This window comes from Phocoena phocoena, chromosome 4, assembly GCF_963924675.1.
Source record: "Phocoena phocoena chromosome 4, mPhoPho1.1, whole genome shotgun sequence".
In the NCBI taxonomy this organism is placed as follows: Eukaryota; Metazoa; Chordata; class Mammalia; order Artiodactyla; family Phocoenidae; genus Phocoena; species Phocoena phocoena.
In genome coordinates this window covers 62,667,278-62,682,017 of record NC_089222.1, presented here as the reverse complement: position 1 = coordinate 62,682,017, position 14,740 = coordinate 62,667,278, and the positions used below count along the sequence as shown (strand labels likewise).

Genomic DNA, 14,740 nt, shown 5'->3' with positions numbered 1-14,740 from the left:
AAATGGCAATGTGATGTGAGGCATGGATAGGCTAGGTCCAGAATGTGGAGGTGCTGCAAAAGCAGGCTGAGAAGCGGAAGTTCATCCCATGGTAGATCTATGATTTGATTTAGTGATGTGGGGATCAGAGATGGAAAGAATGGAAGTGACCCCAGCTCAAATACTCTGGACAAGTTGGAATGGATGAGAACAGCATAAAGGCTACTGTGTTTGGAGTTTAGGTCTTTAGTTACTTTGGGGAGACCAGTGTCAGTGGAATGGTAGGAACCCAGCTCAAAGATTTAAGGAGTTGGGGAAGTTACAAAAGTTAACTTTTAAGAAGCTGGATGTGTCTCTTTTAAATAAGAGCAGCAGCTCGATGGATGATTCGCTAACGTGTCCTTTGGACATTTGTCTGAATGGCCATATCATGATGACGGAGACACTTTTTTTTTTTTTTAAGATTAATTCTAAAAAGGAAACCAGTGGTTCACAGAAGAAAACACAAGACAAGTGTCCTAAAACAGGGTCAGTAAAGAAGGAGAAAGCAGTGAAGCCAGAGGAAGGTAATGAACTTTTTTGAGATTTGTCATTAAAGTTTTTTTTGGTTTTTATTTTCCACTGAAGCATTTTATTTGCACATATTTATTACATCCCTAGAAAAAGGATCCCATGGTTTTCCCTCCAGTGTGTTTTCACACACTTGCTTTTTCATGGTCCATGATGCTAGATGAGGTTGTCAGTACAATGAAACCAAACTGACAGGATGGGACCTGCCATTTTTCTACATCTTGTGTTGCCCATCAAATCTAGGGTTGGGGCTTCCCTGGTGGCGCAGTGGTTGAGAGTCCGCCTGCCGATGCAGGGGACACGGGTTCGTGCCCCGGTCCGGGAAGATCCCACATGCCGCAGAGCGGCTAGGCCCGTGAGCCATGGCCGCTGAGCCTGCGCATCCGGAGCCTGTGCTCTGCAGCAGGAGAGGCCGCAACAGTGAGAGGCCCACGTACAGCAAAAACAAAACACAAAACAAAACAAATCTAGGGCTGATCTCTCCACACTTGTTTAAGTTCACAGCAATTTTCCCAGCCCTGTGATCATCAGTTAAATTTGCCAATATAACCATGTTTCACCATCACAGTTAGAAACCAGATGATGACTTTGGAGCGTGGCCTGATAAGAACCTGATGTTTGCCTCTCTTTTTCACATTGATGATGCTCTTGAGAGTATCAGCCAGCCAGGACGTTCATGAGCACCATTTTGGCAACACAGAAAGATGGTGGAAAGTGTGTCATTAAAGTTTACCAGGGGGCTTCCCTGGTGGCGCAGTGGTTGAGAGTATGCCTGCCGATGCAGGGGACGCAGGTTCGTGCACCGGTGCGGGAATATCCCACATGCCGCGGAGCAGCTAGGCCCGTGAGCCATGGCTGCTGAGCCTGCGCGTCCGGAGCCTGTGCTCCACAACGGGAGAGGACACAACAGTGAGAGGACCGCGTACCGCCAAAAAAAAAAAAAAAAAAAAAATAGTTTATCAGAAATTACGCCGTGTGGTAATTCATGCTGTTTAATAGCATTGTGTGTTGTAGAGCGCCTGGCCTTATATTTCTAGAATACCAGATTTTTGTATGATTGTTGGGAGACCATGAGGCGCTTTGCGTTTTCTTAAGCCGAGCAAGGCAACAAGAATGTCCTTTAATCCTATGCCCTCTTTTCCTATGCAGGGTGGGGTGAGGTGTAGGTAGTCATAGCTGAGTCATCTTGACTAAGCAAAAATTGAATCGTGGGTTCATCTCTGTTCTTTAAAAGTCATGCCAACCAATGCAGAGGCATGCCAGCTTTAAGAATGCCTACATTCTCAGAACCTCCCCTGTTACAATGATACACTCCTATGCTTGTCCCAAGCAGACTGCAGCAGGGCTGTGGTGAAGAGTTACCGCCAAGGTTTTTCCTACTTGATTTTCCTATCCAGAGTCCTTGGTCCTGTTTTTTAAACCCTTTATCTTATCAACTGAAACAAATCTTGGGAGTTAGAAAAGCTATATGCAATACCTTAGGCATTTTCACTTTTGTGAACTTGAAGCTGCATGTCAGTTTGCAAAGCATAAGAAGAATAATAAATAAAAATGCAGTCCTGTTTTAAAGTTCTTTCTGTTGTGTCACCTCCTCACCTGACGTGTTGAATCCAGGACCTTTCCTGGGTTTGCCACTGCTTTTTTCATTTCCTTGTTCGTAAAGCATTTGGCGTTAGGAGGTGACCATCCTGATTTACCACTCCCCCTGCCTCTTGTCTTTCTTTCAATTAGCCACATATGAGCTTTTGAATTCCGGTGTGAATTGAGATGCCTTACTCTCACACACACAAAGCAAACACAGCACAGAAGCCTGAGACATCTGTCAGTTCCTGCCATAGACAGTATAAAAAAAAAAGAATGTCTTTAGGGGACATTTGTCCTTATTTACATAGCCACTAACCTGGAGACTCACATCGCAAAGTGCTCAAGGCATGTGTTGCTTGTTCCAAGGTAATTACACATCATATATGATAAAGGGGAGAGGCTGCTTCCTGTGGGGATGTTTCTCTGTATTCTCCTGTCAGCATCAATCACCTGACCAGCCCACGGAGCCCCTAGGAAATATCCTGGAATCTTTTCTCTCCTCCCACAGTCAGTCACGCCGTCCTACTGAATTTACCTCCTGAAACTCCGTCCCCATTGCCATGGCCCTGGTTCTGGCCTTTATCATCTACCCAGACTGTTACAGCTGCCTCCTTTTAAATCAGTCCTCCACATGAACAGCAGAGAGATCTAGTTAAAAACCAGCCAACTCACTTTCCTGCCTGAGGCCTTTCAGTGGCCTCCCAATGTCAAAGCCGCATTTTCTAATCTTTTTCTTGATTTGGCACACACAGAAAAATGCCACTATTTCTTTGAGCCCCTGGGATGCATGGTAGAGGCTGCCTGAGGTGTCTGGTCTGGCCATCCCAGGCCCATCTAGTGCACAGCAGGGCCGAGGAGTCAAATCTCTACACCCCTGTAGCCCATTCTCTTGAGAAGTTCTTGTCTGAAGGATAAAGTTCAAATGCCTTTATCCCCTGACCAGAGCCTCCTTAATCAGCCTTATCTCCTGCCACTCCTTAGGCACACAGATTGTTCCAGCCACGCTGAATTGGATATCTGTGTATACCGATTTGCTGTTTCCCCACACCTGTGCCCATCATTTCCCCATCTGGCCGACTCTGGCTTACCTTTCAAGACATGGTATGGGGAATTCCCTGACGCGTCCACTGCTGAGGCCCTGGGTTCAATTCTTGGTCAGGGAACTAAGATCGCACAAGCCACGTGGCACGGCCAAAAAAATAAATAAATAACGCAATATGGACTGCATAGAAAGTCTTCCGGGAAAACGCCCTGCTAAGCCCCTCACAGCTCCCGCAAGTAGGTTATGTGCATTTCCTGGATGTTCCCATGCTGCCCTGCAAATAGCTCTAGCGTTGGAGTTCGCACATTTTATTATAATTATGTATTTATTTACCTGTTTGTCCTACTAGACTGTGGAAGGATGATCTGAACCAGATCTCCAGGGCAGGGACCTGGTCTTAATCTTCGTTACTGCTCCAGGACCTCATCCTGGGCCTGGTTCATAGTTGGTGCTTAGTAAATGTTACATGGATAAATGAATGCTCCTGATGAAGGGGAAATAATTCTCACCTAGAGCTCTGTGAAACTGTAGGCTCCCTTTGATTCTGCTGTTCTACAGGTGACTTAGTTTTGGAAAGCAGCCTTTCCTTTCTGAGTTCGCGTTTCTCTTTTCCTTACCTAGGGCAGCTTGTGCAAATGGAAGAGAAGGGGCAGGGTTCTGTGCCCTGGTCAGTATATGGTGTCTACATCCAGGCTGCTGGGGGCCCCTTGGCATTCCTGGTCATTCTGTCCCTTTTCATGCTGAACGTGGGCAGTACCGCCTTCAGCAACTGGTGGTTGAGTTACTGGATCAAGCAAGGAAGTGGGGTAAGGTTCCTCATTAATGGGAAAATTATGTGTCTCATAAAGTGGCCATCTCTCCATAGTCCCTGTCTCTCCTTAGGGAAACTGTTCTAGTTTTCAGTTAAAAGAAGCAATGAACAAGGATTACCCAGGATAAGAGATGAGTCCCTAATGTAACCTCAGCAGATAATTGCTCCCTGACCAACTCACGGAGCAATAGAGCTTATCAGTAGCAAACTGTAGGCTGCCTGCTGTCGTCCTTAGAAAAGAGAGAGGGGGCTTCCCTGGTGGTGCAGTGGTTGAGAGTCCGCCTGCCAATGCAGGGGACACAGGTTCGTGCCCCGGTCCGGGAAGATCCCACATGCCGTGGAGCGGCTGGGCCCGTGAGCCATGGCCGCTGAGCCTGCGCGTCCAGAGCCCGTGCTCTGCAATGGGAGAGGCCACGACAGTGAGTGGCCCGCGTACCGCAAAAAAAAAAAAAAAAGAAAGAAGAGAGAGGGGGAGCAGGGCAAAGTCTGCCTTGTGTCTGCCTCAACCAGCTCCCAGAGTTTTTATCCTGTACCCTCTCTTGAGCCAAGAATGGCCCTGATGCGGGGTTCTTGGCAGTCCCTGGGAGTCTTGCCTCACAGACCCTTGCCTCCAAACAGAACACCACAGTGACTCAGGAAAACAGGACGTCTGTGAGCAGCAGCATGAAGGACAATCCTCTCATGCAGTACTATGCCAGCATCTACGCCCTCTCCATGGCAGTCATGCTGATCCTGAAAGCCATTCGCGGAGTGGTCTTTGTCAAGGTATGCGCCGGTGGGGGCCTCTGCTCCTCCTCTCCCCAGAGGCTGTGTGGTTAGGATTCCGCCTGGCATCCCTCAGGTTTACTCTGAGTCAGGGAGCTCCTTTAAAGCAGGATGGCCCTCTCCGAAGTGACCTGCATCCCATCAGCCTCAGCGTTTTCCTATTAGCCACCTCCCTCCTCCACGACCATTCGCCCTTCTCCCGGCTTTGGGCGTCGATGTCCTGTGGAGTTGCGACCCCGTGGAGTGGGAGCTGAGCCTGCCTGAGTCCCGGATCTCTGATCACGCTGTGCTCTGCCCCTCAGGGCACATTGCGAGCCTCCTCCCGGCTCCACGACGAGCTTTTCCGAAGGATCCTTCGAAGCCCTATGAAGTTTTTTGACACTACCCCCACTGGGAGGATTCTCAACAGGTTTTCCAAAGACATGGATGAAGGTATTTCTCACTGCTTCTCTCTGTTGTGCTCTGGAGCACAGTGGCTGTCGATGTTTGCGTCAGGAACATTTTAGTTTTGGCATTTTCTCCACATTGCAAACTCTTTAGGCTAAGGACCTATCTGCTTTTTCACCTTTTGTCTGAGTTCTTATTTGATCTTATTTAAACTGAAAACCAGTTCAGAGCACCGAGTTAGCACAGAGTCTTTGGACAGGGGCATCTCAGAGTCCAAAACACATATTTACTTGCGGGTAGTGCCTAGGTTCCTGGACACCTGTAACCTCTGACAGGTTTGCTGGATGCTGGATGCTTCATGGACTGTGCCAGCACCAGAACTTAAATACAGTTGACCCTTGAACGACAGGTTGGCTGAATCCGCAGATATGGAAATATGGATGAGGAGCCACATAGATGGAGGGCTGACTGTAAGTTATATGTGGACCTTTGACTGTACAGAGGGTCTGCGTCCCTAACCCCTACGTTGTTCAAGGGTCAACTATACTCCCGTAGCCCACAATGATAGGGATGCTGCCTGACATTTATTGAGGGCTTACTGTGTACTGAATATTCTACATGCGTTATCCTAATCCTCACAGCAGCCCTATGAGGTGTGGATATCGTTTCATCCACTGAATACACGGAAAAGCTGATGCCTAGAAAGGTTAAATAACTTGCTGAAGATCACACAGCTATTAAATAACAAGCTGGGAATTGAGCCCAGATCTTTTTGACCCCAGAGCTAATGTTTTTAACTACTGTACTGTGTTGCCTCCATAGAAGGAGTTTGTTTCAGATGTTGATAGGCCAGTGTAAAGCCATGGCCAGAGGTAACAAGGGATCAAAACCATCACTGATACACAGAACAGTGCTACACATGTGCATGACATGATCCCATTTCTGTTAAACTCACATACACACAGACAAATGGAAAAAAGATTGAAAAAAAAAAATCAGTGGTATCAACATGTCTCAGATTTGCATGAAAATAGGCAGGGGGAGGAGATGTTCAAAAAACGGTGAAGAAAATGTTGATAACTGTTGGAGGTTCTATACTCTTTCAACTTTTGTGTATGTTTAAAATTTTCCATGATGAAAAATTTCTTAAATGTTAGCTGCAGTTCATTGATATTGGTAAGAATAAAGACTATGTTTATTTAAGTTTTTTGCATATTTATTTTCCAAATATTTTACAACAAGCATATATTACTTTGCAAAGTGGAAGAAATGTTTAAAGGGGTTGGGCAGCATAGTGAACCAAAAAGAAGGCACAGGGGAGAAAGGTCACTTAAATGCTCTTGGGATAAGAAAAATTAGAGCAACCAGGTTTCCAGGTTTTTCTTTGATTGGACTGTTTAAAAGGCAAAAATCATAACTTTCAGATAGGGATTTTAGGGAGCCTCTTTTTGTTTTTTAAAAATTGGGGGAAATTTAAAATTCCATTTTCCCGGTTTGTGGATCCCAGCATCTGACACGTGTTCCTTTACGGTTTCCCCAGTCGATGTGCGCCTGCCGTTCCAGGCTGAGATGTTCATCCAGAACGTCATCCTTGTGTTCTTCTGTGTTGGAATGATCGCGGGAGTTTTCCCGTGGTTCCTTGTGGCAGTGGGGCCCCTCATCATCCTCTTTTCAATTCTGCACATTGTCTCCAGGTAAACAGGAAGTCTTTATGTCTTCCAGGGCAAAGGATGAAGCCAGAGTTGCTAGTCTACCCCTCTGACACAGAACACATTCTCTCTCCAGGGTTCTGATCCGAGAGCTGAAGCGTCTGGACAATATCACGCAGTCACCTTTCCTCTCCCACATCACATCCAGCATACAGGGCCTTGCCACCATCCATGCCTACAACAAAGGGCAGGAATTTCTGCACAGGTTAGTTCAATGGGGGCCCGAGGGCTCAATGGGGAGCCAGCATCTCAGCATTTAATGAGAGTTTAAGAAGCCTTTCAAGGTCAGAATTCCGGATTATAAAGCTCATTACTAAGAGTATTAGTAATTTAATGATCTCTGGTTAAGATTCACTTGCTTGGTGGAACTCCCTTCTGAGCAAATGGGAAGACAAAAACACAGATTTGGAGTCTGTTAGCTTTCAGTTCTGAATGGCTATATTTGATGGAGTTTTGTTTTTTTTTTAATTAATTTATTTTATTTATTTATTTTTGGCTGCATTGTTTCTCTGCTGCGTGTGGGCTTTCTCTAGCTGTGGAGAGCGGGGGTTACTCTTTGTTGCGGTGCATGTGCTTCTCATAGCAGTGGCTTCTCTTGTTTTTTTGTTTTGTTTTGTTCTGCTGTTTTTGGAATGGTTACTTTTATTTTTTTAATTTTTATTTTATAAATTTATTTATTTTATTTATTTTATTTTTGGCTGTGCTGGGTCTTTGTTGCTGTGTGCAGGCTTTCTCTAGTTGCAGTGAATGGGGGCTGCTCTTTGTTGCAGTGCACAGACTTCTCATTGTGGTGGCTTCTCTTGTTGCAGAGCATGGGCTCTAGGCACGCGGGCTTCAGTAGTTGTGGCTCGCAGGCTTCAGTAGTTGTGGCTCACAGGCTCTAGAGCGCAGGCTCAGCAATTGTGGCGCACGGGCTTAGTTGCTCTGCGGCATGTGGGATCTTCCCAGACCAGGGCTCGAACCCATGTCCCCTGCATTAGCAGGTGGATTCTTAACCACTGCGTCACCAGGGAGGTCCACGGTGGCTTCTCTTGTTGTGGTGGATTCTCTTGTTGTGGTGGATTCTCTTGTTGCAGAGCATAGGCTCTAGGATCATGGGCTTCAGTAGTTGTGGCATGCAGGCTCAGTAGTTGTGGCTTGCGGGCTCTAGGGCGCAGGATCAGTAGTTGTGGCACATGGGCTTAGTTGCTCTACAGCATGTGGGATCTTTCCAGACCAGGGATCGAATCCGTGCCCCCTGCATTGACAGGTGGATTGTTAACCACCTCACCAGGGAAGTCTCAGAGTTTTGCTTTTTATTATTATTTTTTTTCTTTTTACTTTTTTATCTTTTGAACAGTAAAAGACATTCATTGACATTAGACTGACATTTTATTTAGCTGTTGAATATTGTTTGTATGAGAAATTTATGTACATATATAGTCATTGTGGAGATTTGTGTTAACAAGAGATTGAATTAGACTAAAGGTCATTCAGTAGAGGACTGGTTAAATAAGCTCTGTTGTCCCCATGTGGTGGAATATGATATGGCCCCTAAAAAGAACGAGACTGCTCTCTAGGTACTGATAGAATGATCTCCAAGGTATATTAGTGAAAGAGCAAGGTACAGATGGGCGGGTATTGTGTGCTCCTTTTAATTATGTGTCTGTATCTGTAACATTTAGAATATCTCTGAAAGGACACATAAGAAACTAATAGTTGCCACTGGAAAGGGGAACTGAGTAGCTGGAGGAGGGAAGGAGAAAGACCAACTTTTCAGGATAAAACCTTTTGTACCTTGTGAATATTCTGTCCTGTAGAGTATATTATTCATTCCAAAAATTAATGTTAAAAAGGAACTCTAAAATAGGAAGGTTTAGTTAAACAATTCAGAAAAATGCATCCTAACTTTAAGTGAAAAAAGTGAAATATGCTGACCGTGTACATGTGTATGTACATACCCACAGAAATGTGAGTGCACTGAAAAAAATGCCGGGAGTAAATGCAGCAGAATATTAACTCTGGTTTTAGCTGAGTGGTGAGAGTACTGAAATTTTACATTTTCCTCTTTTATTGCATTTTCTTAATTTTCTCTAAAGTGCACATATCTTATTGTAAGGAAGGTAGTGATTTTTTTTAAAGCAAAGCACATTTGCCCACCCAGATCTCCCACTCTGGAGTTCTAATTGTGTGTAGGTGCCAGACTTTCAGGTGGGGCGTGATCTACTCTCTGAGCCCCCTGGTGACAGTGGTGTGTTGCTCCTGCAGTGACAAAGGTTGTCTAGGTCTTTTTGCTCTGGTTGAAATCACTGCTCCTGGTTCTTTGCTCCATGACCTTGGGAGACAAGTGTGTCAGCAGGCAATTTCCACTTTCGGTCCAAGGTTTTCCTTTTTTCTGGTCTTGTGCCATTTCTGCAGTTTACCTTTGTAACCTCTCTTTCTTTGAGGAAATGACCCCTGACCTAAAACATTTTTCTAAAGCTTAAGCAGCCTCTCTATTTGGTCTCCTTCCCTCCTGCTTTCCCTATGCTGTTGAAGTAGATATCTTTCCCCAGCATCTTTAACACGTTTCTTTGAAAGGGTAAAACTAGAAAACCCTCGTGTCCTCCTGTCTGTGGAGCCTGGAATACTCCACACTCCTTAAGTTTCCATCTCACACTCCTGGTTACAAACAGTAGTACTTCAGTATTAGCCCTCCACCCATAACTCACCAGAGCTTTGGCATCCTCCATGACCAGGGTTGTGTGGTACTTTATTTGCCTATTAGGTGTTCTGTCTTCGTCACAGGTACCAGGAGCTACTGGATAACAACCAGAGACCCTTCTTCTTGTTCACGTGTGCGATGCGGTGGCTGGCAGTGCGGCTGGACCTGATCAGCATTGCCCTGATCACCACCACCGGGCTGATGATTGTTCTCATGCACGGGCAGATTCCCCCGGCCTACGCGGGGCTTGCCATCTCCTATGCTGTCCAGGTTAGTCTCTGGGATGGGGGCGTCCTCTTGCTCGTATGTTGGCCTAGGACAGAGCTGGTAGGGGGCTCTACCCTAAGCCATTGTTTTACTTCCGACTCCTAGAGCTTTTCCCTGTCTGCTTTGGCAGTAACACTCTGGACTGGTGTACAGTCAGCCCTCCACATCCACATGTTCCACACCCATAGATTCAACTAACTGCAGATCAAAAGTATTTGTGGGGAGAAATTTCCGGAAAGTTCCAGAAAGCAAAACTGAATTTACTGTAGGTGGGCAACTATTTATTTTTGCCCAACTATTTTCTACATTGTATTTATAACTATTTACATAGTATTTACATTGTATTAGGTATAATAAGTAATCTAGAGATGACTTAAAGGATACAGGAGGATGTGTATAGGTTATATGCAAATACTATGCCATTTTATATAAGGGACTTGAGCGTCCGTGGATTTTTTTTTATTGGCGGGAGTCCTGGAACCAATCCCTCATGGATACTGAAGGTTGACTGTATAGGAATAAAGGGATTTAACTCTGTTGCATTTGTCTATGAAATAGGTGCTATTTTTTTCTTAAATAAATATGATTTTGAAAATGGTTTCTTAATTGTAGGTTTCTGTCTTCACTACCCTTTCATCTCTGGCCTCTTCCTAGTCTTCTAAGAAATATATATCAATACATTTCTTCTGTGTGTTTTATTTTCAGGCCCCTGATTTTCCCAATACTGTTACATATGTAAACCCTTCTGGCTCCTAGGAATGGTTGAAGGTCTTCAAATAGATCAAAGAACAATTGGGAACTTGAGCACTGACTAGATATTTGAAGATGTTAAAGAATTGTTACTAACTTTTTAAGATGTGACAATGGTTGTTTTTAAGGAGTCTTTATATTTTAGAGAGATATAAGCTGAAATATTTATGGGTGAAATGATAGCCTATATGGGATTTGATTCCAGATAATACGGAAGGATGGGGTGGTATATATGAAACAATATTGGCTGTAAGTTGATAATTTTTTTAGTTGGATGTTTGATACATGGGAGTTCATTATACTCTCCTCTCTATTCTTGTATATGTTTGACATTTTTCTATATTGGAAAGATAAAAATAAGTAGCCAAAAGAAACCTAAGAAGAGATACGTATCTTCACAGATACCCAAAGATATTTGTCCATGTTATGCAGACTTCCTTGATTATTAGAGGTGGGGGGAGAATCTGTGTTATATATACTGTGTTTCAGAGTCCTCAGTCTGAGGCACACAAGGGCTGTGCGTTCAGTTTTGGCCCAGCCTCATTTCTCTTATTTGACCTTGCTGGAAGCATTCTCACTGCTGTGCACAGGTTGATATAATCTCCATTTTTGCTGTGACTACTACATCAGGTGTAGATACAAGTATGAAGCACAGCAGTTATTCAGCTACAGTTGAATTACTGGAAATGTAAAGATGGGCGGAAAGCCCTCAGATACAGGGAAGTTAGTGCCAGCAGTACCAGAACGCCACCTGCATTCACTGAGAATTGCAGTTGATTGGGTGCTATTAGGCATTGTCTTAAATATTTAGAGAATGATTCAGTCCCTAAAACCAGCTGCTGCATGTGCCCAGTTAGTTCTTATAACTTGAGTTGTGATCCCTTAGATGAAGGAGGTTTTCTGGCGTTGGCCTGGTGTGTATTAATAGTAAATTCTCTCTCGGATTCTTGTTTTCCATTGTCAGTTAACAGGACTGTTCCAGTTTACTGTCAGACTGGCATCTGAGACAGAAGCTCGCTTCACCTCAGTTGAGAGGATCAACCACTACATCAAGGTCAGGCTACTACAGGCCTTTTGCTACAATCTGACTTTTCATGGAGCAGTTTTACCCTTTTACAGCCTCGAGTAAATGTCCCAGGAGGTTACTTGTTTTCTCTGCCTTATCTTGTCCCACAGGAGAGGCAGCGGTCTCTCCAGCATGTGTGGAGTGGAGAAGAGAATATCTTAAGATTTTCTAAATATATTTGTGAATTGTGCCTGATTGAGAACCTATGTTCACCAGCTAATTTCCAAAGCATTCCTTTTATTTATTTATTTTGGCTGCACAGGGTCTTAGTTGCGGTGTGCAGGCTTCTTAGTTGTGGCATGCGGACTTCTTAGTTGCGGTGTGCATGTGGAATCTAGTTCCCTGACCAGGGATCAAACCCCGGGCCCCCTGCATTGGGAGCATGGAGTCTTACCCACTGGACCACCAGGGCAGTCCCCAAAGTATTACTAATCTCATTAATTCAGTTAAGGTGACTAATGTAACATTTTCCTTACACTATTTAAAACCATGTATTATTTCAAGTCTTAGTCTACTTTACTTGTTCTTAACCAGGGAAGGCCATCAGAATCCCATATGGAGCTTGAGGCAAAGACGAACACGGGCCTCATCTCTGAAGATTCTGATGCAATAGGTCTGGGATAGGACCCAGACTTCTGACGTTTTAAAAGCTCCGTAGCTAATTCTAAACTGCATTCACAGTTCAGAAACCAGTTGATGAGTCGGTACTGAGATGATCTAGCTCTTCCCACCTTTCCCCAGTAACCCTTGCAGCCCTGCCATGGGGCAGTGTCTTGCTGGTGTCATAGTTGGAACTCGAAAACGGTTGTCTGTAGAGAGAAGCAGAGTCCTGAGTAGTTAGGATTCTCAATTTAATCTATTTCTCAGGAGTTACCTATTTTGTGAACTGCCCGGAGACTTTATTAGCATTTATATCATTATTTACAGATAATGAATACATTCCAAATTCCAACTAGAACGTTGACTTACAAACATAGTTTTGAAAAACTAGCCTTTCACTGAGAACGAGTATATTATGTAAACTGCATCTTCTAGTAGAGACATGCCCTGCTGATTTATTTTGTCAATGAACCTCATCAGTCATAGGGTATTTCTTAAACTTATAAATGATTGTTATCAGAAAGAATGGCGGATGGCTATCTGATAAATCTGCTAAAGGCTATTCTTCATGTTTATACATGAGTCTCTTGGCCCAGTGCTCTGGTCTGTGGACAATTTGTGGGTGTGTAGTGTTTGATTTAATATCACTATTGGTGTGAGTCTCTTGCTGGAAAGGTCAGGGTGATGGTCAGCCGTGGTACAGAGTATACTCTGCACAAACCAGTCATATTCCTGAGGACTGGATCCCCACTGCCAGTCCCCAACCTGGATGCCTGTCCCAACACGGAGTTTTAGACTTCAGTCTCCACCCCCGCCTGTCAGAACACTGCAGTCTTTGGCCATTACTTCCCTATGAGGCTATAAGCTCCATGACTAGTCACCAGAGAGTTTTAAAGCATCGTGAAGTGTGACTGTTGATGACAAAAATTATCCAATGGTTGTATTAAACACAGCATTTTAAAGCTAGAATGGATTTCCAAAATCATCTAATCTATTCCCCACAATTTGCAGATGAGAAACTAAGACGTAGAGTAAAGAAGTGATATGTCTGAGCCACGCAGCTATTAGTGGTGGAGTTTGGAGTAGAGTCTGTCTCTCCTGGACTGACTGAGAAGGCAGGATGCCAGGGTCTCATTAATGTTCAATAAATGTACTTTCCCTCCTTTGGGTTCAGCCCAGTGGTTTTCAAATGATGGAACCCTGTTTCAAGGGGAATATTTTCAAAAAATTCCAATAAAAACTGCTGTGCTTGAAGAGGGATGGAAGGCTTCATGCCTCACATTGGTCTCCAAGGAAGTGTTTTTTGGTTCTTTTTGCTGCATTGGGTCTTTGTTGCTGTGCGGCTTTCTCTAGTTGAGTCGAGCGGGGGCTCCTCTTCGTTGCCGTGCGCGGGCTTCTCATTGTGGTGGCTTCTCTTATTGCGGGGCACGGACTCTAAGCAGTCGGGCTTCAGTAGTTGTGGTGCACGGGCTCAGTAGTTGTGGCGCACCGGCTTAGTTGCTCCACGGCATGTAGGATCTTCCCGGACCAGGGCTCGAACCCATGTCCCCTGCATTGGCAGGCGGATTCTTAACCACTGCACCACCAGGGGAGTCCCTCCAAGGAGGTTTTGGGGAAGAATTCCTTATGACAGAAGGCAGTTTGAAAGCCACTGCCCTTCCCGAGCTGCTGCTTAGTAGCTGTTGTAAAGTGCTAAGTGTAGAGACCACTGTACTTTGTCTCTGTCTAGTTTACTGGTGATGAGCATTCACTGCCAGGGGTCTCTTTCACAGCAAGGGAACAGAGCGGCAGCTTTCTCTGTGTGGTTGCTTTGGGTGTCCTCGTTTTACTTCTCTGTGACAGGGCCTTGCAGCTCCCCCAGAATCTATAGTCAGTCTAAACCAGCCACTTCTGTCTCCCCAGACTCTTTCCTTGGAAGCACCTGCCAGAATTAAGAACAAGTCTCCCTCCTCTGACTGGCCGCAGGAAGGAGAGGTCACCTTTGAGAATGCAGAGATGAGGTACCAAGAAAATCTCCCCCTGGTCTTGAAGAAAGTGTCCTTCACCATCAAACCTAAGGAGAAGATTGGCATCGTGGGACGGACGGGATCGGGTAAGGATGTCCTCTCTGGAGAAACATTTGAACCTACCAGAATCACGTCTGGGGCCCATGATTTCCTGTTTATTGAATACCAGTCTCATCCCTTCATATCAGATTCCTGTTAGATGAGCAGTTAGTGTCTCGGTCTCTGAAACCACTTTTCTAGGCTTATTTTCAACCCTGCTTTCATAACATTTAATGCTTTTTCTAATCATAAAAGTATACATTCTCAGTGCAGAACATTCGGAACATATAGCAAAGTACAAAAGGGGAAAGGCGCCCATAGCTCCATTACTCAGAGATAATTACTGCTGACATTTTGGTGGATATCTTGTTAGGCTTCTTCTATCAACAAATGTGTTTACAAAAATGAGGTCCTTTTATACACACTGTTTCATGGCCTGCTTTTAAAATTATCAAATATTTTCCATGTCAATTAATATTCTA

The 14,740-nt window shown here is 44.6% G+C and overlaps 1 protein-coding gene and 1 pseudogene across 2 annotated transcripts in view; one reads left to right on the top strand and one right to left on the bottom strand.

Annotated features, from left to right (window-relative positions):
- ABCC5 (ATP binding cassette subfamily C member 5) overlaps positions 1-14,740 on the top strand; it is an 87,575-nt gene that overhangs the window by 54,702 nt on the left and 18,133 nt on the right. Inside the window, exons 16-24 of one of the 2 annotated variants that reach the window (XM_065876345.1) lie at positions 443-545; positions 3,797-3,981; positions 4,605-4,751; positions 5,054-5,183; positions 6,679-6,832; positions 6,924-7,052; positions 9,614-9,800; positions 11,512-11,601; positions 14,116-14,305. In XM_065876345.1, coding sequence (XP_065732417.1) covers positions 443-545; positions 3,797-3,981; positions 4,605-4,751; positions 5,054-5,183; positions 6,679-6,832; positions 6,924-7,052; positions 9,614-9,800; positions 11,512-11,601; positions 14,116-14,305 — 1,315 coding nt within the window. The remainder of the gene's footprint in view (positions 1-442; positions 546-3,796; positions 3,982-4,604; positions 4,752-5,053; positions 5,184-6,678; positions 6,833-6,923; positions 7,053-9,613; positions 9,801-11,511; positions 11,602-14,115; positions 14,306-14,740) is intronic. The other variant, XM_065876346.1, reaches the window with a different exon arrangement.
- Positions 636-1,236, bottom strand: LOC136122365 (small ribosomal subunit protein uS8-like; annotated as a pseudogene).